Raw genomic sequence first — 25,380 nt, forward strand, 5'->3', positions numbered from 1 at the left:
TATAAAATATACATATCAGTGTTTCACTTCATTTAGCCTTGATAAATGGAGTGATGAGGGGTTGACCACAGGAGGTGTTTGCTTAACATCTTGGTTGGGTCAAACTTAAAAAAACCTTAAAAGATCGATTATTATTGATTTGCTGCCTTAATATTTTGATTAGCCAATATGTGGTGTTTCATAGTAGACTTTGGTTTGGACAGCTCTGAAAGCTAAGTTGTTTAGTTTAGAAAAATTGCAATATCAGTTTTAAAAAAAAAATTGTGTTAGAACGAGAATTGTGGTGGTAATGAAATTGAAATTAAAATTTTTATTTAAATATAGTCTTTCCTTCATGGTAAGTTACATAGCATAACACTGATGAAGGGGAACAGTGGCATGCAAGGCATCATTGTTTAAAGAATTCAACAAGAGGAATGTCATGCAATAATGAAGTGCAGTGTGTGTGTGTGAGAGAGAGAGATGTACTTATTACCAAGGGCAAGTGGACTTTGGTGGGAGAGTGTCCAAAATGCTATGAAAGAGCGGGTCAGGAGTGTGTTGGTACTCTCTCTACCATCCACTGTTTCAGTGGATGGAAGAGAGAGTACACATGAAAATGTGTTGAACAGTGTAACAAATGATCGAAAGAGATTAAAAGTGACGTGATTGAGACAGAGAAAGTGAAGATCAAAACAATAGCAGTATGATGGATGTAAAGAATGGAGAGTTCACCATAATGAGGGAGATAGCACAGTTATGCAGAGCGATAGAATGAAGCATGAGCTGGAGTATTTGCAGAAATGTTTGGCAAGTGGAGCTGATAACAAAAGTGTGAGTAAAGAGAAGGGAATGTGTGACTAAGACAGAAGGAAAAATTAAGGAGATAATTTTGTACTGTGATTCTAACATAAGAGGTGTGATTGGTGAGAGTGACAAAATTGTAATTATCAGGTGCAAAAATTAATGCTGTTAGTGAGGCTGTTACAGTACAAAAGGATAAAGTGAAGATTTGATTGTTTTGGCAGGAACGAATGATTTGAAAAGAGGAAATTATGGTATGAGGGAGGACATGAAAGAGTTACTGAAAGTAGAAAAAGAAAAGAGAAAGAGAGAGTTGAGATAGTGAGAGCCTGTTGCTGTGGTATGACAAAGTTGAGCTGAGGAGGAGGGCCATAATAGTGAATGAATTGATGCATAGGTTACAGGAAGAATGATCTAGAATTTGTGGATGTGTAGCGTGAGTTTGTATGAAAGGTCTTATACAAGAAGGATGGTTTACATCGGAATAGATTTGGTGTTTATAGCCTGGAAAAAGTGTTGTTGAATGAAGTGAAGTAGATGTGTAGAATCAGGGAAACTAGAACTTTTGGTAGGAAAGCTGTTGGGCAGATACACAAATAATCAGTAAGGCAGTAGTTGACTTAGAATAATATAGATAACTTTTGCAGGATGATTTGGATAGACTGGCAGTCTGGGCAAAGGAGAATTGATGTTACATTTATGTGGCAGAGTTTAAGGTTATGCATTTTGGGTTGTAAAGATTACCAGCTGTGTACCATATTGATGGAACCGTACTTCAGGAAATTGATGAAGCCAGAGATTTAGGAGTGTTAGTGGATAGGGGGTTAAAGTTCAGAGGGTATAGTAAAAGTGGCTAAAGCAACTCATTGGACTACTTGGTTACTGAAGAATGCTTGGGAGTACTGCATGGTTTGTAGAGTACTATCATCTACAAAGTTGGATGGGATCGGTGGTTATTTTGAGTATCATTTATGTACATGAGAAAGAGAATAGGTAAAAGGACAGAGCCTTGAGGCACTCCAGCAGTGATAGTGAAGCATGAAGAGGGGGCGCCATCTACCATGACTAACAGGAAATGTCAAGGGCTATGGGACAAGTTTCTCTGTACCTTTCCATGGTGGTTGCTGATTTAAGCTACAAGGTCAGCCGTGGATCTTGAATGTTGGAATCCGTACTGATGATCGCTAATTATTAGGAGTCTGCCTTCCATTATTGACTTCCATTATTAGATTAACAGTAGATCCTGCTTTTCTGGAATAGGATAGATATGAGAGTGCTTCCATGCATTGGAAGAAGTACCAGATAGGTATAATAAATTATAGATGATGCAGAACGGGTGTTAACTCTTGAGCAATGTTTGAGAACAATTGGGGAGATGCTGCTAGCACCAGAAGACATTTTAATATCCAAGTTATTTTGTAGTTTTCTGATGACTTTTTTGTCAAAAAACTATAGCAGGCATATAGTGCTTGGATTCTGGTATGGAAGGAGTTGATTTTCCTTGATTATCTATGCATGAGTTTGAGGAAAAGAGTGAGGCCAGGAGGTCAGCTTTATCTTTAGGTGAAGTAATGATGGTGCCTTCAGGATGAAACAGGTGGAATTGCAGAAGAGCAGAACTTTCGTCCAACAGCCTTAGCAAGTGATCAGAAGGCATGGCTTCTTATTTGGACAGGAGGCAAGTTTTCTGCTGGTGTCCTTTATAAAATCAGATTTGGATGTATTGATGACTAATTTCATTTGTTTGCTTTGGTATAGGCAGAATATGAAGCTGGAGTTCTTGATGCAAGCCACATGCAAGTAGATTTTTAAAAAAAAAAATTTTTTTATTGTTTTGACACATTTTCTGCTGTACTAGGGCATGGAATGTGGATTATGGTTGAATGGGAAATGACTGCTTTCATATAGTGAGAGTTGTTTCTTGCACGAACAAGTGCGACTCATTTACTAGTGTCAGGGTCAGGTGAGTGGAAGCAGTAGTTAAGGAAAGGAAGAGTAGAAATCCTTATTCCAATTGGCTCCTTTGTAGTTTCAGAGGATGTGAGACTTTGACTGGTCAGAGGAGGTGGATTCTGTAAGAGACGAGACTTGTACGAGATTGTGGTCCGTATTGCCGAGAGGGGAGGTGCCCTCAAACAAAACTGTAGATTCCAAGGGCACAAAAGGTGTTACTGTTAAAACTTCAGGGCACGAAAAAAATCACCACACGGTTGTCTTATCCTGCTGTGCTGATGGGACAAAATTGCTGCCACTATTGATTTTTAAAAGGAAGACGATACCCAAAGAAAAACTGCTTAAAGGAGTGTTTGTACATGTTCATGCAAAAGGCTGGATGGATGGATGGATGGATGGATGGAGGAGGATTGAAGTTATGGATAGATAAAATTTGGTCTAGGCACCCTGGCAGACTGTTGAAGAAGCCTGCCCTGTTAGTATGGGATCAGTTTCGTTCTCACAGAACAGAACAGAAGATGTTAAAAATAAACTCAAGGAATTGAAAACTCAGTTAGCTGTAATTCCAGGAGGTTTAACTAGTTAGCTTCAACCTTTAGATGTCTGTATTAATAAACTATTTGAGGGATTTATGAAGGAGAAGTGAAACAGCTGGATGCAGTCTTCAGATTTTGAGGTTACGCCATCAGGAAGAAGAAAGAGGCCTAGCATTTCGTAAGTTTGTGAGTGGGTCAAAGCTTCATGGGATGCTATGAAAACTGAGACCGTGGTTAAATCATTTAAGAAGTGTGGCATTAGTAAAGCACTGGATGGTACAGAGGACAATTTGTTGTATGAGGACTCAGATTCTGATTTAGAACAGGTTCAAGTGTCTCTTCATTTAGCTCTGGAGATGAATTTCTGGGTTTTGACAAAGAATATTAAAAGGTGGGTACTCTTTCCTAGTTAGAGTGGGTATTTGTTGCAAGTAGACCTACTTATTACTTTATAGTTGAAATACTGTAAATTCATTATAATATTCAGTGATAAAGTTTTTTTCCTAAAAATGTATACAAAAAAAAGGGGGTGCGTCTTATAAGTCGGCAAATACGGTAATTGTTTTGGCTGGAACTAATGATCTGCAAGATGAGAAGTATTGCATATGAGAAGATGTGAAAGAGTTATTGGAAGAAGTGAAAAAGAAGAGTGAGAGGATGCAGTTTGTAAGTCTACTGCCATGCTATGATAGAGGCAAATTGAGAAGCAGGGTGATGATAGCTAATGAATCAATACAAAGTTTGTGCAGAAGGAACGATTTAGAGTTTGATGAACATAAAAGATTTGTACAATGTTGATGGACTGCACTTAAATGGATTCGGAGTTAGGTATCTAGAGCAGTGGTTCTTAACCTTTTCCAAGTCACGGAACACTTTTGATTATAAGAAAAATTTGGGGAACACCAAAAGCATTAGGGTCATAAAACTAACAATAAAAATATGCATCGACTTGCCTTTTATAAAAATTGAACTTGTTTTAATGCGATACTTGAGCTTGTCGGCTTTTGCAGATTTCAGCAATATCAGGTCTAATATGTGATATAGCTACCCTCATCTCTTTGTCTGTATTAGTAAGTCTTTCATGCTTTTTAGTTTTTATATTGGTTAATATTGAGAAACCGAACTCTCACAAATATGATGTTGAAAACTGTAACAAAATTTTCAGTGCCCTTGTGGAGATAGCTGGGTATTCGGTTTAAACAAAAATCCAAAATTTCCCAAGAGTTATTTCAGAGAATTTTATTTTTAGAGTACAATCCATTGACAAGGTAACTAATTGTTCTTCTTCTTGTAACGAAAATTCACAACTTTATGTATTAACTGTGCCAAATGGATTTCGCATCCAGTCATAGTTGTGTGTATTTAAGGAAGGAAAGTAACTTGAAATCTTTTCTTCCAATATTGTCAAATGTTCTATTATAATGGAAGTAATTTCCTTGACATTTTTATTATGAAGCGAAGGAAACACATCTGCTGTATTTTTTTCTGATATGCGGTTTTTCCAAAGAGATACTTTTTTTCTGAAAAGCTGACAATTTGTCAGTGGATGTCAAAATATTTTAATTTTTTCCTTGGATACTTATAATGCTATTTAAGTAATTTAAAATATTGGTTAAATATGCCATTTTAGCACACCAAATATAATTTTGAAGGCGTTTTACAAAAGCAGCCGTATCTTCATTTTGAAAAAAAAGCCAGTAATTCATTCTTAAGTTCTAAAATTCAGAATAGCACTTTACCCTTGGATAACCATCTTATTTCAGTGTGCAAAAGCAAAGTTTTGTACTTGGCTTCCATAGATATGCAAATTTTTTAAAAAAAGCGTACTTTTATAAAGGTCTTGACTTCATGTAATTTATCATATTTACAACTTGGTCTAGTACAGGTCTTAATATTACCAGTAATGTTTTTGAAACTAGAGATTTTCTGTGCAAAAAAACAGTGCATAGATATAATATTTGGGTCCATTTTCTTTGCAAGGGTAATGAATCCTACATGCAGCTCCCATGAAATTTTAAAATTTTCGAAATATGACGTAATAGAGTCAAAAATATCTTCTCCTGTTGTACATTCGGTAAGTTCTCTGCAGCATAGAAATTGATTCACTATTTCGTTTTCATTAATGAAATGAACGAATCCTAGTATATGAGCTTTACCGCTAATGTTGGTGGACTTGTCAATTTCTAAAGCAAAATGTTGTTTAGAAAGTTTATTGGTAACTGTTTTCTCAATATCATTTGACATATCTTTAATTTTATTTTTTATTGTATCATCCGAATGAGGAATTTTCATAATTTTATTTTTTGCTTCGTCGCCAAATAATGTTTACTATTTCACAACATGCTGGTAAAATAAGAGACTCTGCTATAGTATGTGGTTTTAATTTTATATTAATTAATTCAGCTACCTTATATGATGCAAGTTGTGCCTCATCAGATATTTTAAGTCTTTTCAAAATATTTTACTTGTTTAATTTGCATGTCCAATAATCTCTTGGAATAATCTTTATTTTTTGAAGCAAGATTGGCGTGCTTCATAATAAAATGGCGTTTCAACTTCGCAGGAACCATTGCACTATTGGATAGTTTTTCCCCGCATACAAGACACTGGGGAATAGGACATTCTTCCTCACTGGTCCACGTAAAACCTTAACTTAAATATTTGTCTGAATATTGTCTATTAATTTTTTTTATTTTACTACGTATAATGCTGTCTTCGGTATGAGTCATTCGCAGCGACATCATTACTATTACTTCTTCCACTTGTACTTACCCCATCATTAATATTTGCCCCAGAATCACATTTTCGTTTAATAATAAATTTATCCATTGTGTACTACAACGATGTTAGACAACCCACAAACCAAATACACATTAAAAATGGACTGCATGCTATTACGATGTTACACAACACACAAACCAAACACATATCACTGAATGACTGTAAAAGAGACGCTCCTCCTGCCCTTCCTGCAAACACATGGCCTATAAGCGATATTTTATTGGTTTAGAAGTCAACGCGTATAGCAGTCTTCAGTTGTTAGGACCAGATTAGCAAATTACACTCAGAATTGTGTCATGTGACATATTTTACCAGCAGAACATTTGGAATGAGTTTGCAGAACACCAGTTCCAGGGAACACCAGTTAAGAACCACTGGTCTAGAGAGTGAGAGAGCTTTGTTCACTGAGAGTGGAAGCACAAAGTCAGGAAAACTAAAGAAATTAGGGTGGATGCAGACATTTGTGTGGAGGCACCCATGAGGCAGACGAGTGTGCGAATGACAAACAAGTGCAGAATCTAGTCTCTCAAGCAAAAATATTGAATAGGGTAGTCAATACAGGAAGTAAAGGTGGTGGGGGGTTCTAAAGGGATTTGCAGTTTCTATATACAGTGCCAGAAGTATTAGGAACAAGAGGGAGGATCTTTTGGCATTGGTTAGTGCAACCTTACCATATGTTATAGACATTAGTGAGACTTTGCTGACAGTAGATGATGTAGTTACAGGGTTGAATGCAATGGATTTAGTATTTTCAGTGAGAATAGAGTTGACAGGATGGGGTGGGGTACTGTTGATGATAGCAAATGAAGTGTAGCTAACAAGAGTACGACAGTTGTGCAGATGGCAGTTCATTTGAGTCAATCTGGTGTGAGATTGAGACCAATAGGGCAAAATATAAAATTGGTTGTTGCTATATTCCAAGTGGGGGGTTGGCAGGGATGATGTGGAAGACATTATATTCATCAGATTAGTATGGTAAGTGCAAGTTAAGTAATTATTATGGGAGATTTCAACTTCGAAGACAGATTGGAAGGAGGAAGGATCTCGTGGCTGGAAGGAAATGGAATTTATACATATACTGAGAAATAATTACTTAGAGCAGAATGTGACGGAAGAGGATTTGGAGTATGAGAGTGTTGGATCTAGTTATAGTATCAGAAGACCTGTCCATAACTTAGGTGACTACATTGCTTCTGATTCGTGAAATTGATCATGTAGTTTTGACTTGGGAGGTAGCAAAACATGGAAATTCCAGGATGCAAGGGAAGGATGTTCACAGTGCATGGGAGATAGTCAATGGGTATCTGGAGGAAGCAATATCACACTGTTATACCCAAGGTCAGGAAAGTAAATTAGGTAGGGAGTTAGATGGATGAGTAGTATCATTAACCATGAGCAACAAACAAAAAAAATGTTGGTTGTGGGTATAAGGAGAAAGGTGACTAGCATGGTAAGGAAGGCAAAATCAGATTATGAGAAGAAATTAGACAAACAGGTGAAAGGGCATTCTCCAACTTGTCACTTAACGAATGATCATTTGTTAAGTGACAAGTTGGAGGAAGAATTACTATGTAAGGATAACTTCAATGAGTGTAGATAGTAGAGAGGTCACAGAGGCAGATGGAATTGTTAAGCTACTGAGTGATTGTTTTTCAAGGATGTATCATCCAAGTGAAGATATTCTGTATTTTTTGAATAATGGCTTCATGCATGTAAGAGAAAATTAATATAATTTATTACTCATATATTTTGCTCAATATGTCATGAGCTTCTTTCAAGGAGAAGACAAAAACTGATAACACACAAAATCTGAATACAGGAATGAGTCATACAGCATGCATATAATACATGTCTCAGTTGCAGCTGTGCAGTAGTAGGAAACACTATTAGAGTTCAGAGACGTGAGAATAGATGTATAATTAATTAATTTAAAAATAATAATTCACAGCACTTGCTTCCTTACTATTTGATGAGATGGTACTTTAAGGTAACGTATGCTGATCCTTATAACATCAGATTGCAATCTGTAAGAGGGATGATAATTTCTGTATCAAGGTCTTGCTATATCCATTAATATAGTAAGTTTTATTTTATTTAATTCTTCTGACAGAAGAAACTCAGAAGAACAAATTGCAGGCTCGGTGTACAACTCTTGATAATACCTATTTTTTTGTGACGGGTGAAGATGTGTGGATATATCTGCCTTTAAAGGATGGCTTCCTGTAAACCGAAAATTCAGTATTAAAAGCAGTTACCATATATCTGAATGCAAATAAATTGCATTAAGAAAAACTGCAATAAATGGAGATGGATATGAAAATGGTGATATGGATAAAAAGATGGCTGATAGACACATAGCAAAAAGTAGTGTATGGAGGAGCAGAATCCAGGAGAAAGCAGGTAACTAGTGGTGTGCCACAGGGTTCTGTGCTTGGATTACTGCTGTTTAATTTGTACATAAATGATATAGAAAATAATTTGAAGATATTCAGTTGTTTGCAGATGATGCAAAGTTGTGTAAGGTAATATTTAATCAAACTATGTAGAGAGCTTTCAAGATGATTTAAATAGGCTAACAATATGGGCAAAATATAATGGATGGCAATTTAATGTCAAAAAGTGTAAAGTTATGCATTTTGGGATATAAGATTACAAACTGGATACCACATTAAGGGAACTGTACTCCAGGAAATTGAAGCCAGCAATGTGGGAGGTAGTAGTGGATAGAGTTAAAGAGGACATATTGCTAAAGTAGCTAGGGTAGCTCACAGGATTACTTGGTTATTGAAGAACACACTAACAAGCAGAGATAGGGGGAGTTATCATTCCTCTTTATATAAAACCTTGATATGACCATTATCTGGATTACTGTGCTTAGGTGTGGTCACATAGGTTTCTTGGGGACGAGGAAGTGGTGAAGAGGAATAAGAAGTGAGTGACCACGATGGTGAATTGTCTTTTGATTATTCTCTATGAGGATAGATTGAGGGCTTGTGGATTTCAAAACTTGATTAATATGTGAAAAAGGGGAGATATGATAGAAACATTGAAGTTACTTAAAGCATTTTATAGGATTGCTGGGGAAATGTTTCAGCACTTGGCTAGTAGGGATAGAACTTCCATCCCTGGAAGTTGGGTAAGAGTGTGGTTAGCAAGGTCGTGAGGACTAGATTTTTTGCTTGGAGAGTGGTGAATGAATGGGTTGCCTGAGTCAGTTGTGCTTTGTCTGTTAATGGTTTCATGGAGAGAGATGTTAGATATTGTGTTGATAGTTTGGGTCTCTCATGATAAGGCTTGGACTCCAATGAGGTGCTGATTCAGCAATAATAATAAATTACACTTATTGTTTTTTAAAGCTGTTTTTCTTGTTCTACTCTGTACCATTTGCCAAATACCTTTCTGATTGCTTTAGTTTCTACACTTGTGAAAGACTGTATATGTAAGCTATTGTTTTCATTAAAGCTAGTTTGCATTTCTTCTCGGATTTCATTTCATTTTCTTCTAACTTACAGTTCTTTTGTTTTTCAGTTGTTACTAGATTCATGATAATTGCCTTTTTGCCCTTTTTTTCCTCCATGAACTGGCACCACACTATTCTTTTGCATTTTAATACAAATGCTTCTGATATTGCTTGCAGTACTTCAGCCACACGTTCTCACCATTTTTGCTTATCACTTACGTATCATTCTTCTTCAGTCGTGAATATATTGCACACACATCACCCAAAGTGCCTTATATTGAATTTCCTAAACAATGATGTCTTAGCTGCTGTTATCTTATAATACTTTGGCAATATTAGCTACACTGTATATAAAAATGTAGCTTGCAAAATCATGCAGCTTGAGTCTGTTTGGAAATTTGAGGTAGACTGTAATTGAAACTGCTAGTTGAGATTTTATTTTATTTTATTTTTTTTATTTTAGAAATAACAGGTCACTCAACTGGTGAGTTGTGAATAATGATGGAGCAGATGTGGAAATGTTTACTTGTAAGATTCGTGTAGTTTGTTTTTGTTTGGTTCATGGTTGGTTGAAACACAATTTAGTAAACACATTTTAAAAGCTATCATAAGTATATATGAAAATAATCAAATACAAATAAGATTAAATCACGAGCTATCATATACGAGAGAGATAAACCAAGGGGTCCGACAGGGATGTCCCCCTACTCTTTTTAATATCTACTTAAATGAAATAATAATAAAATGGAATAAAAATTTACATCAAGGAATTAAACTTTCTCCTACAGTGAACTTAAACTCTCCTTTTTGCCGACGACCAAATAATAATTACAAATTCTGAAGATAACTTACAGAAAGCCATTTTAGATCTAAATGAGATAGCCAAAGATTATGGTATGATAATATCAACAGAAAAATCAAAAACTATGGTCTTTAAAGGAAAAGATCCAGTAAGAACCAAAATAGTAATAGATAACAAGATCTTAGAACAGGTGAATTCATTTAACTACCTAGGATGTATGATCACATATGAAAAAGATATAAACGTAAAAATTGCAAACTATTTAAAAATAACAGGTGTAATTAACTCTATATTTAAACCAAACCTAGTTCAAAAACAAACTAGACTAAAAGTACAATACATTAGCCCCACAAGTCTTAATGTATGGAAGTGAAATTTGGACAATAAAACAAAAAGACAAACAAAGATTAATAACAGCAGAAATGAAGTTTGAGAAAAACTGCTAAGTATACCCTATTTGATCACAAAAGAAACGAAGAAATTACGAAAGAATTAAATCAAGAACCAGTAATGGAAAAAATATAAACATAAATGGATGGAACACATTCAAAGAATGAAAACAGAAAAATTACCAAAACAAGTATTAAAGTACAAGTTATTAGGAAAAAGAAAACCAGGACATCCTCTTAAACGATTCAACGATGACTTTTTCCAGAACAGGCCATGCTAGGCCTAAATCCTTGATACGCATGATGATGATGATTTTAGCATACCATCCAAATACTAGACTGCCTTGATCTTCAGTTATTTATACTACCTGAAGCCAACTGACCCCCCCCCCCCCCCCCCCGAGACAACTCTGGTTTCTCTGGAAAGCAGATGTAATGATTTGTCATCCGTGCTGTTGAAATTATGACTGCCATGGTTGAATATTGGAAAGGAATTAAAGGATTTTAGCCTCTGTATATGACTGGGCCTCTTGTATATATAGGCTAATGACTTCACATCAGTTGCCTTAGTATCCCAAAATGTAATGCACATATCCTTACAGACATATAATGTGCATTATGGGAAGGCTGCTACCCAGACTTGGTTTGACATTTATTGAGGTCTCATCACTGGAAATCAGACCCAGAAGCGATACCAAGGTTGACCTAATGCAGAAGTCATATTTTCATATTCAAGTAGTCAAAAGGTGTTGCACGTATTACTGGATAAAGGATGAAACCAAGAATATAACTTATTGGCATCTTTAATTTATAGTATAACCAAGTGAAAAAACTTGCAAACATACCTCACACTCAGAGAGCACTTAACCTGTTGTCTTTGAATGCACTGTGTGCTCTATCTCTAGGCATAATTTGTCAAAGTAAGTGGCATCTATGAATTAATGACTAGTTGGTCAATAGGCTTTATCCTGATGGTTACATGGTAACCATTTGGTCAATCTGTAGGACTACTTTATAGCAGCAAAGCAGTTCTGCAATTCTACCCTCAAATTTGGATAGTTTTAGGATTCTGTGGTGTGTTTGGTATACAAAGGCTGTCACTGTTTTCCTTGTAAGGAGAGAAAGACAAATTGGAAGTCCTGCTTTCAAATATTACAAGTAGTTAGAAACAGAAACTTCCAATAAACAAGGTGTTGGTGTTTCACTGGGCATTGAAATTCATCTACCACTTAGGAGTATAGTTGTCATTTCTTCCATCTGGAGAAAATTTGCTTTTTTTTAAGGGGAAGTACTCGCCAAGGTTTCCAGAGCCTCATTTTTAGAAACAGGTCACATTGTTTTAAGGCCTTCTTGGCTGGGAGAGAATGTGTTGCACATCACCAGCCTGTTTGATTCAAAGTTGTGGTCTACCACTATTTGTTTTTAGTTTAATATCTGATAGTTACATATTTTTTCCCCTTCTCTTAAGAGAGAAAAAAATTGCTTCAAAAATGCCTCAACACTTTTCGCGACCTAAGTCTTAAAGGAATATCTTGTTGGTGGGATCTTTAAGCCTCTGAGAATTTCTAGTGATTTTGTTACATAATTAATGAATTTAATAAAGAAACCTATTTTTTAATTTTTTTGAAATAATTTTTTTTCTTTATTAGAAATGGGCCTGATGAAAGAGAGAAAAATGATCGAAGAGAATATGATGGGCCTCCTGGAATGGACCCTGAAGGTGTTATTGAAGTATGTTAAATCTTTTTGCATTTTGGTTTCTTAATTGAAATGAAACAACTAATTTAATTGTCTGAATCCATAAGACAAAACAATCTAGATACTGTTTTTATATTCTTGTATCTGTTTATAAATGTTTTAAGATAGTAATTTTTTAAGGTATTTATCAAATTATGGTTGTGACAGGATGAAACTTGTCCCTTAATTTTTAAGGAATAGAGATATTGTGAGATAGTCAGAAGTTAGCAGTGTTGGATTGACATGAATGCAAACTGAAATAATAATAATATTGGGATAAATAGATTTACTTGGGAATTATCTGTTTCTTCAGTTATGAACAATACTGAGGATGGAGCTAATCCCATATATAAATCCCTCCAGGTTCCCATTTTGAAATTACTTGAAATTACTTCATGATGGACCAGTGAAAATCTCCCTGTGCCTTAAGAAAAAGCAGTAAGTTTAGTGAAAATGCCTGAAATAATATAGCCAAAAAGCACAGATGAAATTGAAATATCTAATAATCCAATAGAAATCAGTTATCTCAAAATTGAAAATTAAGAAATCACCTGGAATTGATCGAATCTATAATGAAATGCTAAAAGATAGAGGCAAGGAAATGACCAAAAACATGAAAAATCTAATTAAATATATCATTAAGACCAGATTTTCAATGAATTCTAGACTGAACATTATATACCATTATTTAAAAAGGATAATTCTGAAAAACTATTGAGGAATAAACTTATTGTACACTACCCTAAAAATATGTGCAAAAATTATTAAAGAAGAATTAAAATTAAATTATAATGGTGAATAACAAGAATTCTATAAGGGAAAGTCATATACTGATATTATTTATTTGTTATAAGGCAAATTATATAAAAAGCAATGCAATATAACAAACCAATGTTTGTCTTTCATTGACTTAGAGAAAGTTTTTGATACAAGATATCCTGAAAGTATACACAAAAAATGAATGAATACGATATCACAGTGAAAATACACAAAATTCCCATAAGGAAAGGAATAAGACAAGGTGATTCTTTAAGTTTCTGTATTTAACATAATCATGAATGAAATAATAATTTAAGAAACAAAGGAAATGGAATAAAAATCAAGAAAAGAAAATTTAAATTTTGTTGGATATACAGGTATGATATTACTTGCAGGAAATGAAGATGATTTCCAAAAACAGTTATTCAGATTTCAACAGATATACAGCAGTTTTAACATGAAAATATCAACAGAAAAATCAAAAACAGTGGTAATTGGATGAAGAAGTAATGAGATGCAAATTAGAACTAAATGAAAAATACCAGAACAACTAATGAAATTTAAATACCTAGGAATAACTGTTAATAGTGAAAATACCACATAAAATGAAATAAATGAACAATCCTTGAAGGCTAATGAAATATCAGGATGTCTAAGTTCAACTATATATAGAAAAATAAAGATCTAACAAAAGTAAGAATATATAAATCAATAGTCCGACCAATGCTGACTTATGTGAAATAACATTCATGTGACACAAGAATAGAAACATCAAAAATGCATACGAAAGGAAACATTAAAAAGAAATAATAAAGCAAAATTTGAGATAAAAAATGGAAAGGTTTATGAAGATTGGAATGGGATCAACATGTTAATTGGATGTACCCAAAATGAATTCATAAACTAGTGAGTGAGAGAGTGGAAATCAAATATGAAAAGACCAGCTGATGGGCACACTGCCTTTAAGCTGAAGCTTAAAGCAAGAAGAAGAAGAATGATTCATTAAAGAGTGTTAATTTGTATAAGAAACTAATGAATACATTTTGAGGATGTTGTGGAAAACATGGTATTTCTAAATGATTTAAATAGTTAGCTGGTGGGGTGGAGTATGGACTTTCCATTGGTCTTCAGTATATTTTTAAGCCTTATTTATTTTTTTTTTTAGGTGAAATAAATTGAAATCATGACAAAAAGAAATTAGTAAACAGGATTTACACTGCATTATACCTAGTTCTTAGAAGTAGTTGTAAACATGAATGTCTGTTTAGAGAGAATCCTTGTTACGTGGTCTTAATTTAAATTGCAAGGATCTCTCATTCTTAGTCTTCTCATTGTTAGTTAGATTCTCATCCCTAGTGGATATATTTCAATTTTTTTTTATATTATTCAGTTGTATGGTGATGTCCTCCTATTGCAAGGTACTTGTGTTATGATTAATGATTTGTATTCTGTGTTGTTTAATTGTTTTTTACTGTGCTAATGTACTGTTATTTTCTTTGTGAAATATCTCTTGTTTACTTTCAATAAATCTATATTTACTGTATTTGTTCTTAACCATTCTGTGTCAAGGTTCTTTTAAGTGTGTGTTTTGAGTTTTTTAAATATTTATGGTTTTTCTTTCTATATAGGGTACTTGGAGTGAAGTAGTGGATAATTTTGATGATATGAATTTGCGAGAAGATCTTTTGCGTGGTATATATGCCTATGGTTTTGAAAAGCCATCAGCTATTCAACAACGAGCCATTATGCCTTGCATCAGAGGTAAATATAGATATTTTAAAGAATCTAGAATATAGTTCTGAAATTTTCAGAATCATCCATTATAATTTGTATTAAACGTGAATAAGAGTTGTGGCTAGTTGAACCAGTGCACTACAATTTCATTAACTCACTGAAATTCACTACTCTTCTAATTAGTAATAGTTGTGTAAATCTGAAACCTGAAAAATAGTAAGTAATAAGTGTATACATTGTAAAAATCCTATCCATAATCACTGCCTTAAACAGTGATCCCCTAATAAACTTTAGTACACCCAAAACAATCTTTTCTTCTTTCTCACAAAAGAGATCATTTATTATGCCAAAACCATCAACTTCTGATTTAATTTCTCAGGTGCTAACATTTAGCTCCAGCCTTGTTACCAGCACATTGCATTTATAGCTTCAGTCTTCAGAAAAAAAAAAAAAAAAAAACAGTATCTTTCTTAAATTTAGGTATTATGCCTTTTTTTTTTTTTTTTTTTTTTAACCTTAGTCACCAAGACATCTTTATAGCCATAAAGAGAAAAAATATGTATTTGACTTTCTGCTGTGCAGGCACACAGTAGGAAGACAAACAAAAGATTGAATATTAAATTTCTATTGCTAACATTCAGGACTCATAGGAAAAAATAGCATGATATTGTAAAGAATAAAAAAATTCAGACTTCCAAAACTTAGTTATCCTTATTTTCTCATGAAGAGACCTTCCTAACTTAAATAATTCCAATATTATATATATATATATATATATATATATATATATATTCATCACCTACACTAGCACTTCCCAAACTGTGGGCGTGACCCCTTTGGGGGCCATACATTTTTTTGAGGGGGGTCGTGAAATAATGAAAACAAATTTAAAATATTTTAAGACTTTTTTATGTTAAAAAAAGTATTTAATTTTTATTATTTCTTTTTTATATTTTAATGGAAAAAATCACACATTGGTGTTGGTTCACAAATTTTGCTTCCTGCATATTTTGGCAATTAATGAATATTAGTAAATATATGCTTATTCATATACATTTCATTTCAAAGGTATTGATAAGATTACAAACACAAAATCTTGAATATAAATTGTATTGAATATAAATACAATAAATATAATAATATATGTCTATATTAAGATTTTTTTTTTCGATGGGGGCTGTGAAATATTTAAATTTTTCCAAAGGGGCATTGGCATCCATAAGTTTGGGAAGCACTGATCTACAGTATATCTGATCAGGATTCTAGACTATACTTTTGATCATCATGCTCATTGACAAAAAAAAAAAAAAAATACATATATTAATGCAGATGCAGATTTAAGCCTGGGAGGGTGTTTCTGGAATCTTCTAAAGCTTGACAACCCTAACAGCTGTTTGCTGATGCAAATATAGACAGTGTAATCAGGAATGTAGCTGATATGCAGTACTTGCAGAATGATTTTAATAGGCTTTGTGATTTGAATATTGCAGAATGATTTGAACAGGCATGTATAAATGGTTGTCATTTCAATGTAAATGTAAATTTCAATGCAATTGAGATATCCACTGTCATATTATATTGGTGGGAATTTCGCTAGTAGAAACTAATCAGGATAGATAACTCGGAGTTTTAGTAGATAGGAAGTTGAAAGTTTTTTCATTTCATTGAACTATAAGGTAAAGATTAAAAGAATTATATTCTTGGTTTAATCCTTCATCGAAGTGTAAGCAAAGTTTGCACATGAAGTTTCTTCACAACTGGGTTACTTGTATATAGAGGTGACTTCACATCACTTGCCTTAGTATCCCATAATGGGAAGGGCTACTATCCAGACCAGTTTTGATCTTTATTGAGGTCTCATCAGTGGGAGCCACATCCAGAAGAGAAAGCACGGTCGAAGTAATACAGAAGTCATATATTTCCCATATACAAGTAGTGAAAAGATGTTATCACCTTCATATTAAATTATTTTGGATTAGAGATGTTGAAAGTTTTTTCACTTAGTAAAGGGTTAAACCAAGAATATAATTTCTTGGCATCTTTAGGATCTTTTGAACCTGGTTAAACTTGTAATTTAACCAGGTTCAAAAACTTTCAACAGCAGCTGTCTCTAATCCAGAGTAATTTAATAATAAGGTGATACACCTTTTCACAACTTGTATATGGAAAATATTACTTCGACTTTGCTATCTCTTGTGGGTAGTAGTCCTTCCCATAATTCCTAGCATTATACACCCAAAAAGTGTGCTGTGCATTATGAGACACTAAAGCAAGTAATATGAAGTCATTGGCCTCTATACAGAAGTAGCTCAGTTGTGAAGAAACTTAATGCACAAACTCTGTTTACTTACACTTGGATAAAGGATTAAATCAAGAATATAATTTCTTGGCATCTTTAAGTTGAAGGGCTGTATAGCAAAGATTGCAAAGAGAACTTAAAGGATACATTTGCAATGCTGAAATAAACATTGACATATTAAGGTGAGTAAATCATTTTGCTTCTTTACAAGGCTTTGATATGATCTTACTTGGACTATTGTGCACAGGTCTGGTCTCTGTTTTCTTTGATGATGCTGATATGGTAGGGGGAGAGAGAAAGAGTGAGTGAGGGAGAGTGTGCAAAGGAGTGTTAGAGATGATAATGGAATATAGATTATGAAGACAAGTTGAGAATTTGTGGATTGCAGATACTAGCAAACAGGAGAAAGAGGGATGATGTGATTGAGACTTAAATTTTTGAAAGGGTCATACAGTATACCAGTAGATGGAATTTTTCATTTCATGGAGGGAGGGGAGAGGATGAGAGGGATCCATAAAAGTAGAGAATGGATGCAGTGAAGGAAGAGGTAAGAACTAGATTTTCTCTCCTAGTGTGGTGTTTGACTGGTGTAGATTGCCTTTGGAGGTGGTGAATGTAGGCAGAGTGTTTTCAATTCTAGAAAAGATATGACAGTTAGTGTAAGTGATATGTAGTCTCTTTCAACTGATGGTTTACTCCCTGTAGGTCTCATAAATGGCTGTCTTATACAAGCTAAAATATAGGACACTTATTATGAGACTGACAGACTGAGTCAAAAATCCTTATTGTGTTTTAAGGGACAACACTGATTAGAACTCTTTTTTTTTCTAAAAATCGAGATGTAAGAGTAAGAATTCATCATAAATCATTTTATATAAAATTTTTGGCTCTTTCATAGTCATTATCAATACAACTATAGGAAAACACAATAAAGAGAACAATTCAGTTGAAAGTACATGGTATTATGTGCACTATTGGCTGCAAGAGAATAGTTCCATCTGCATTAATAGATATCCAAAATAAATTACAATAAAATAATTTAGTTAATAGAACACATGAATGGTGAGTATTAATCAGTATAATTTGCGATCTGAAAAAGTTTTAGGCATTCGTTTTTGTTCAGATTTGGGTTGTGAATTTGTGCTTCACATCTTTCCTTGTACATTCTTTTCAGAACGAAACAATTTTTCTGTAACACTTTGGTTTTGCATTATCTACAAAACACAGTATTCCAATGAATACTGTGTTTTGTAGATAATGCATGCCTTGTTAAATTATATTTGTTGTATTCTTCAAGTGAAATGTATTCCTGATGTTCTTCAAGATGAATCGGAATTGGAAGGATTCATTGGAACAAAATTCACAACCCAAACCTGATGCAGATGTAGCTATTCTTCTGCAGCCAATAGTGCACATGATATCACATGCTTTCAGTTGAATTGTTCTCTTTTTTGTGTTTTCCTATAATTGTATCATAATGGCTAAGAAACTTAGCTGAAAATTTTATGAATAAAGACATTTAAATTAAACGTGATTCCAATAATAATATTTTATGATGAACCAGTTAGAACTGGTTCATCATATTATATGCCCACATACATGTCTTCTCCATGTTATCCTGAACTGACAACATAGAATGAAAATCAGTAGGAAAAGAGGATCAAATCCATAAAGTGGAAAGAATGGTTTTTCTTTGATACTGGAATGAATAGCTGTGTGGTAAGCAAATAAGGACTGTGGATGATCGTGATTCCCACATGTGATAAGTTTGAAAGGATCTTTTTTTTATAGTTTTATTCAGTCTTTCACAAAGACCATTGCACTTAAGTCGATAAGCCGTTGTGAAAATTTTCCTTATGTTTAACAGCAGTTCTGCCTTTACATCTTTTACTGGAAAAGATTCAAAATATCCACTATTTTGCATACAAGCATATCCATTATTACAAAAATGAATTTGTTTCATCCATCAGAAGTTTGCAAAGGATCTACATCAATAACTGGATGCTGACAAGGACGAACTGGTAATATGATAGTAAGGGAGCGTTACCAACAAAAGCATTTCTTATCTAGCACTTATGGTAAGATTGGATATAATCCTTCACATCCTTAGCTAAATCTATATATCCAGTAATGTCGATCTGCTATTCTTTGCAGTACTAGGACTGGTTTAGTATCCAATTTTATCATTACAGATGGAATAATCAGTTTTGAACTGAATCTGGAATCATCATCATCATCAAATTCCTGCCATGTACCCACAAGGGGTGTACAGGATATGACAGTACTACATAAAAAAATTACATCATTACTAACTTCCTATCGACAATTTTCCTCCAAATCAGTCTGTTACTTGTCAAGACTTCAACATTATCAGATCTTATATTTCTATTGTCTAACGCATTTTGTACCGTATCAATCCACCTATATCTTGGTCTTCGCCTGGGTCGTTTTCCTGCCAACCTGGCAGAGAACACTTGTTTTACTAATCTTTCCTCTCCCATTCTATTTAAGTGACCATACCACCTGAGATTAGCTCTGCTAACGCATTCCTGGATGCTGACAATGTCAAGTTCTTTCCTAATATGCTCATTTTTAATATGATATTGCCATTGATGCCATCTGTTCACGCCTCTAATCTTTCTCAGGACTCTCATATCTGCGGTCTCTAGTCTTTGGTCAAGTGTTTTACTTCTGACCCAGCTCTCAGATCCATAAGTTAAAACTGGTTTGAACACTGTTTTGTATACAGCTAATTTAGTGTTCCGACTAATTTCTCTCTTATTCCATATGAATTTATTCAATTGACTTCCCACCATACCAGTTGCTAATTCTGTTGTCTATTTCTATATTTAATTTACCATCTTCAGTAAAAATCGTGCCTAAGTAACTGAAATGTTTTACTTGTTCCACAGGTTCTCCATTCACAACACAGTTGACATTTTCAATGATTCTGCCTATTTTCATTGTCTTTGTCTTTTTATTGCTGACCTTCATACCATATCTATTACAACAGCTATTAAATTTAGTCAGAGAATCTTGCAGACTTGTAGCGGATTTATTTAGAAGTATAACATCATCCGCATAAAGCAAAGAGCTGACATTAACATCTCCAATTTTGATATCAGGTTTAATACCACTTTCCTTCGTAATGTAATCCATATAGATAATGAATAACAGAGGGGATAATGTACATCCTTGTCTCACACCAGATTTAACATTAAACCATCTTCCTGTACTTCCTTCAATTCTAACTGCTGACTCACAACTCAAATAAAGACTAAGTATTGCTTGATATAATGCCCCATCGACACCATATAACTGCAGCGTATTGAATAGCTTCTCTCTTGGCACCTTGTCATATGCCTTTTCCAAATCGACAAAACTTGAATACAGATCTTTGTTATATTCTCATGCTTTCTCAACTATTTGTCGTAAAGTGAAGATCTGATCCTGACAGCCTCTATTTGGCCTGAATCCAGCTTGTTCTTCACCAAGCTTATCTTCCACAATTCTTCTCAACCGTTTCTCGAGTATACTTGCATAGATCTTGCCAGGAACACTCAGTAGGGAAATACCTCTGTAATTCTCACATTCAGTTTTATTTCCCTTTTTATATATGGGTACTATGAGAGCTCTACTCCAATCGTCGGGAATTTGTCCCTCAGTCCAGGCTTTCTGAACTATGCAGTGCAGCCACTGTAAGACTTTTATACCACCATACTTCAGCATTTCTGGTCGAATATCATCTACTCCTGCTGCCTTTTCACATTTCAAGCCTTTGATGGCTTTTTCTACTTCAAGTATGGATATGTATTCCTGACTGCATGCCTGGTCAGTGTTTTTTATCACTGTGCTGTCATCGCTGCTTGTTTCATTTAGCAGTTTTTCAAAGTAATTACTCCATACTTCAAGGATATCTTTTTCTCCTGTTTTCATGTCACCTTTATCATCTCTAACTCCTTTTACAGCACCATTCCTAAGCTTCTTCAACAACCTCCAGAATATTTTGCCACCTTCTTGATATTTATTTTCTATATTCTTGCCAAAGTCCTCCCATGACTTTTGTTTAGCTAGTTTTACACACTGTTTAGCTTTCTTACATTTGTCTCTGTATTCTGTAAGAGTAAAAGCTGACTTATTTGCCAGGAACTTTTGATATGCTTTCTTCTTTTCCTTCACTGCCTCTTTAACTTCCTGTGTCCACCAGGGAGTTCTGATTTTTTTATCCTTGCACACAACCTCACCACATGCCTCTCTGGCAGAATCAATCAATGTTTCCTTCAGAGTTTGCCACTGAATCTCCAAGGTTTGATTCCTGTTCTCAAACTCTTTCATTTTCTTTTCAATAATATTTCTGTATTTTAGTCTACAGTTCACATCTGAGAGCTGTTCAACTTTTATTCGCTTTAAAACTTTCTTACATGTTATTCTTTTCAATATCAAATTCAATTTTATCCTGCTCAAGACTAAATAGTGATCACTTCCAATTTCAAATCCTCTGTACACTCTGGTGTCCTGCACCAGGGAGAAAACATCACTATCAACAATAACATAGTCAATGAGACTTTTCTTATTCCTAGCCTCTTCTCTCCATGTGAATTTGTGCACATTTTTATGTTGGAACATGGTGTTAGTAATAACCAGTCCATGTCCTGAGGAGAAATCCAACAGATATTTGCATTATTATTAGCTTTGCTCTTTTCTCCAAATTTTCCCAAAATATTTTTATATGTCTCACAATCATTTCCTACTCTGCTATTTAGATCCCCAACAAGGACCAACTTTTCCTTTTTCATTGTGTCAGTTGCTTTTTCTAAAGCGTCAAAAAATTCCTCCACTTCTACCTTAGTAGAACCTTCTGTGGGACCATAGGCACAAATACGTCTCATTGTCCAGTTTCCCATTCTCATATTTGCCCACATTACTCTACTTGAGACTGACTGCCATTCAAGAAGATTAGCCTCATATTTTGTGTTGAATACTATGGCTACTCCTTCTTTTCCTTGATTGTCATTGCCTGAATATAACATTTTGTATTTATTGCTCAGAAAGATCTCACCAGTTTTTGTCTTTTTTGTTTCAGTCACCCCTCTTATGTCGATCTCGTACTTATCTAATTCCTCAGCTAGCTCCATTTCTTTGCCATTCAAGCTTCTTACGTTGATAGTACCGATCTTTAACTCTGGTGATGTTGAGTTGGGGTTTGTTTTCAGATTTGTTCCAGTAGCTGACTTTTCGCCGTTCGCCCTGGTTCCCTGGCGAAAACAACGGGGGCCTTGTTTAACCGGGCGACGCCCCAGCCGGCATGAAATTTTGTCATGTTGTACCATCATTTTTTTATTTTGGTTTAACCAATAAGAATACAATTTGGTCAGCTAAATCCCAAATTGCCAGCCCATCCTCGTTCGTTCAGTATCAAAGTAGATACCCAACAGGGTGCACCACGAGAAGGTGAGGATTGGACATTAGGTCAGAAGCCCTGGTCGGTTCTCCACATTTCTTTAAAGGCTATGTGGAGGTCTCCTCTCAGTTATACAGCTTTGACCCTTAAGCACTCCCCAGAATCTGGAATCTTCCACCTTAATAAAAATAACATCTTTAGAATCAACAAAAAGATCATCAAATTCCTGACATGTACCCTCAAGGGGGTGTATAGGATATGATAGTACTAAATGAAAAATTTAAATCATTACTAACTTCCTATCTACAATTTTCCTTAATCAATCTGTTACCTGCCAGCGGTAAGATCAGTTTGAAAGCACTAGTTTTCATCAGAAAAAGAAGAGAGGGATTAAAAGTCACCTTGTCAGTGATGACATCCTCTTATTTGACTTTGAAATAAAGCCTTCCCCACAATGGATCTTGCCGTTGAGCTTCCCTTGTATATTCTACACTCTATTCTTCTTCCAATTTTGTTTTTATCAACAGAGGAAACATGATTAACATGTACATTAGAAGTGGCAGCCAACAGGGTTCTCAATTGGGTTTTCCACTGAGTCTTCAATTGTGGCAGTTTGGGACAATCTGCTACAACATTTTTAGCTCCAGGAACATAAGACATCTTTAAATTAAATTCTTGTGCTTCTAATAACCATTTGATAATCCTTTGATTCTTACCCTTAAAGTGGTTTAGAAAAGATAATGGCTTGTGATCAGATCTGACTTGAAGATCCTAATCATATAGTAAATATTTCATCTTCCTTAAGGGATAAATTACTGCTAAGGCCTCCTTTTCTATCAAGAAAAATTCTTCTCTGAAGCACTAGGCTTCCTACTAAGATAAGCTACTGGCCTTAAATTACCTTCATCTGCTCTATAACAGCTGCATCAGTCCTGTGATGCATCTGCAGAGATGTAAAAGGTTTTTCCTAAAAAATCTCCTGTACATATGCACTAAGGGTGAATATGTACATGAGATTTAGTCAATTCTGCTTTGAGAGCATCAAATGACATTTTTCTCAAAGTACCTGATTTGTTTCATTGTCTTGGAAACAAGGAAAGAAGTCACAGTTTTTAGATTACCTGGGTCAGGTTTCATTCCTTCATGTGAAATAAGATGACCTAGATAAAACCACGCTCAAGAAGAATTCACATTTTGAAGTTTTTAGTCTAAGTTTTGTCTCATTTAACTTGCTGTCTGGAGTCTTTTTAACTTCATCTGGAGAATAAAGCAATATATCATTCTGAAAACACAAAACTCCAGAGCCTAATGGACTTGATAGAACCAAATTCATAAGTGCTTGAAAACTTTATGCAGAATTTCTTGAACTTTGAGGGGAGCCTAATGAGCTGAAACTTTCCCCATTGGGCAGAAAAAGTAAAGTATATCTTTGATTTTCCTCTTTTAAAAAGTATCTGATAAAAATCACTATAAAGATTGAGCTTTGAAAAGACTTTTGCACCACCTAATTGAGTCAAAAGCTCTTCTGTTATGAAGCTAATTCTGTAACCTTATGTACTTCCCTTAGGTCAAGGACGAATCTAAGATGACCATTTGGCTTCTTTAGGACTAAGAATGGAGAATTGAGGGTTTTATAATCCCTATTTCCAAACATTGTTGTAACTTCTTCAGTATGTCTGCATATTTTTAGAGGTGTTTGATATTGCTTAACATAGATTGATTTTTCAGACTTAACTGTGACTAAATGCTCTACAGTAGTGGGTCAGCAACTGGCGGGCTGCATGCGACTCAAATGTGCATTTTTTGCAGCCCATAAAAGGTTGACCATACTTACATGGCATGTGTCCCATATGTTGAATTATTTAAATAATACATTTTATAATATGAATAATAAATTAAAAATAATTTATTTTTTTTTATTTATTTATACTTTGTGATATCTCTCATGCAACTTAGAAATACCAACAAAAGGAAACTTTTGCTGGTATTATTGAAGATTCAAATGGAATTTTCAACAAGATTTGTGGATTTTCATAAAAAATAGCATCGAAATGCAATTATGTTTGAATGCTTTTAATGTCGACATTGATCGATGCTTACCAAAAAAAAATTGAAGGATTAATCAGTTTCGCAAAGATGATGGTTGCATTTGGAATCGCATACATTTACGAACAAGCATTTTCTGCCATGAGTTTTAGAAAAAATAAAATTTCTTCTCGACTGACTGATGAATATTTGCATGCTTTGATTCGAATTTGCACCTCAGGTTATAAAATGGATCTAGATAATCTGACTAAGGAAAAACAATTGCAAAAGTCATATTAAGCAGGAAGACATACGTACATATTGTGGTGGATACACTATATTACTTAGTTTTTAGGTGATAATAATTTTTCATTGTGTTTAATTTTCATGCTTATTTCATATCTCGTACTTGAAATATTTCTGTGTTTTTTTAAGATTGACATAATAAAAATTGATAACTTATGTTTTTTTTTTTTTTTCCACTCACTATTTTCTCTTAAATAAATGCTTGCGGCCTGATTATTAAAAATAAAAGTTGAATGTGACCCGTGTGTCTGAAAAGGTTGCCGATCCCTGCTCTACAGTATTGATCTGAGATACTCCCAATATTCCTTCTGAAAAACAATCACCAACCTTTTTCAAAGTATTCATGCATTTTGTCACTTTTACCTTCTTATCTTCTGATGTTATTCCATTAAGAATTTTGTGTTCATCTCTTCTC

General features: G+C 34.3%; 1 protein-coding gene across 1 annotated transcript in view; it reads left to right on the top strand.

Annotated features, from left to right (window-relative positions):
- Nucleotides 1–25,380, top strand: part of LOC150100505 (eukaryotic initiation factor 4A-I-like) — a 177,895-nt gene that overhangs the window by 39,482 nt on the left and 113,033 nt on the right. The window contains exons 2-3 of the mRNA XM_090403231.1: nt 12,354–12,435; nt 14,829–14,961. Coding sequence (XP_090259357.1) covers nt 12,354–12,435; nt 14,829–14,961 — 215 coding nt within the window. The remainder of the gene's footprint in view (nt 1–12,353; nt 12,436–14,828; nt 14,962–25,380) is intronic.

The sequence above is a fragment of the Typopeltis vanoorti genome, chromosome 13 (genome assembly GCF_054136105.1).
Source record: "Typopeltis vanoorti isolate ZY-2024b chromosome 13, IOZ_Tvanoo_1.0, whole genome shotgun sequence".
NCBI lineage: Eukaryota > Metazoa > Arthropoda > Arachnida > Uropygi > Thelyphonidae > Typopeltis > Typopeltis vanoorti.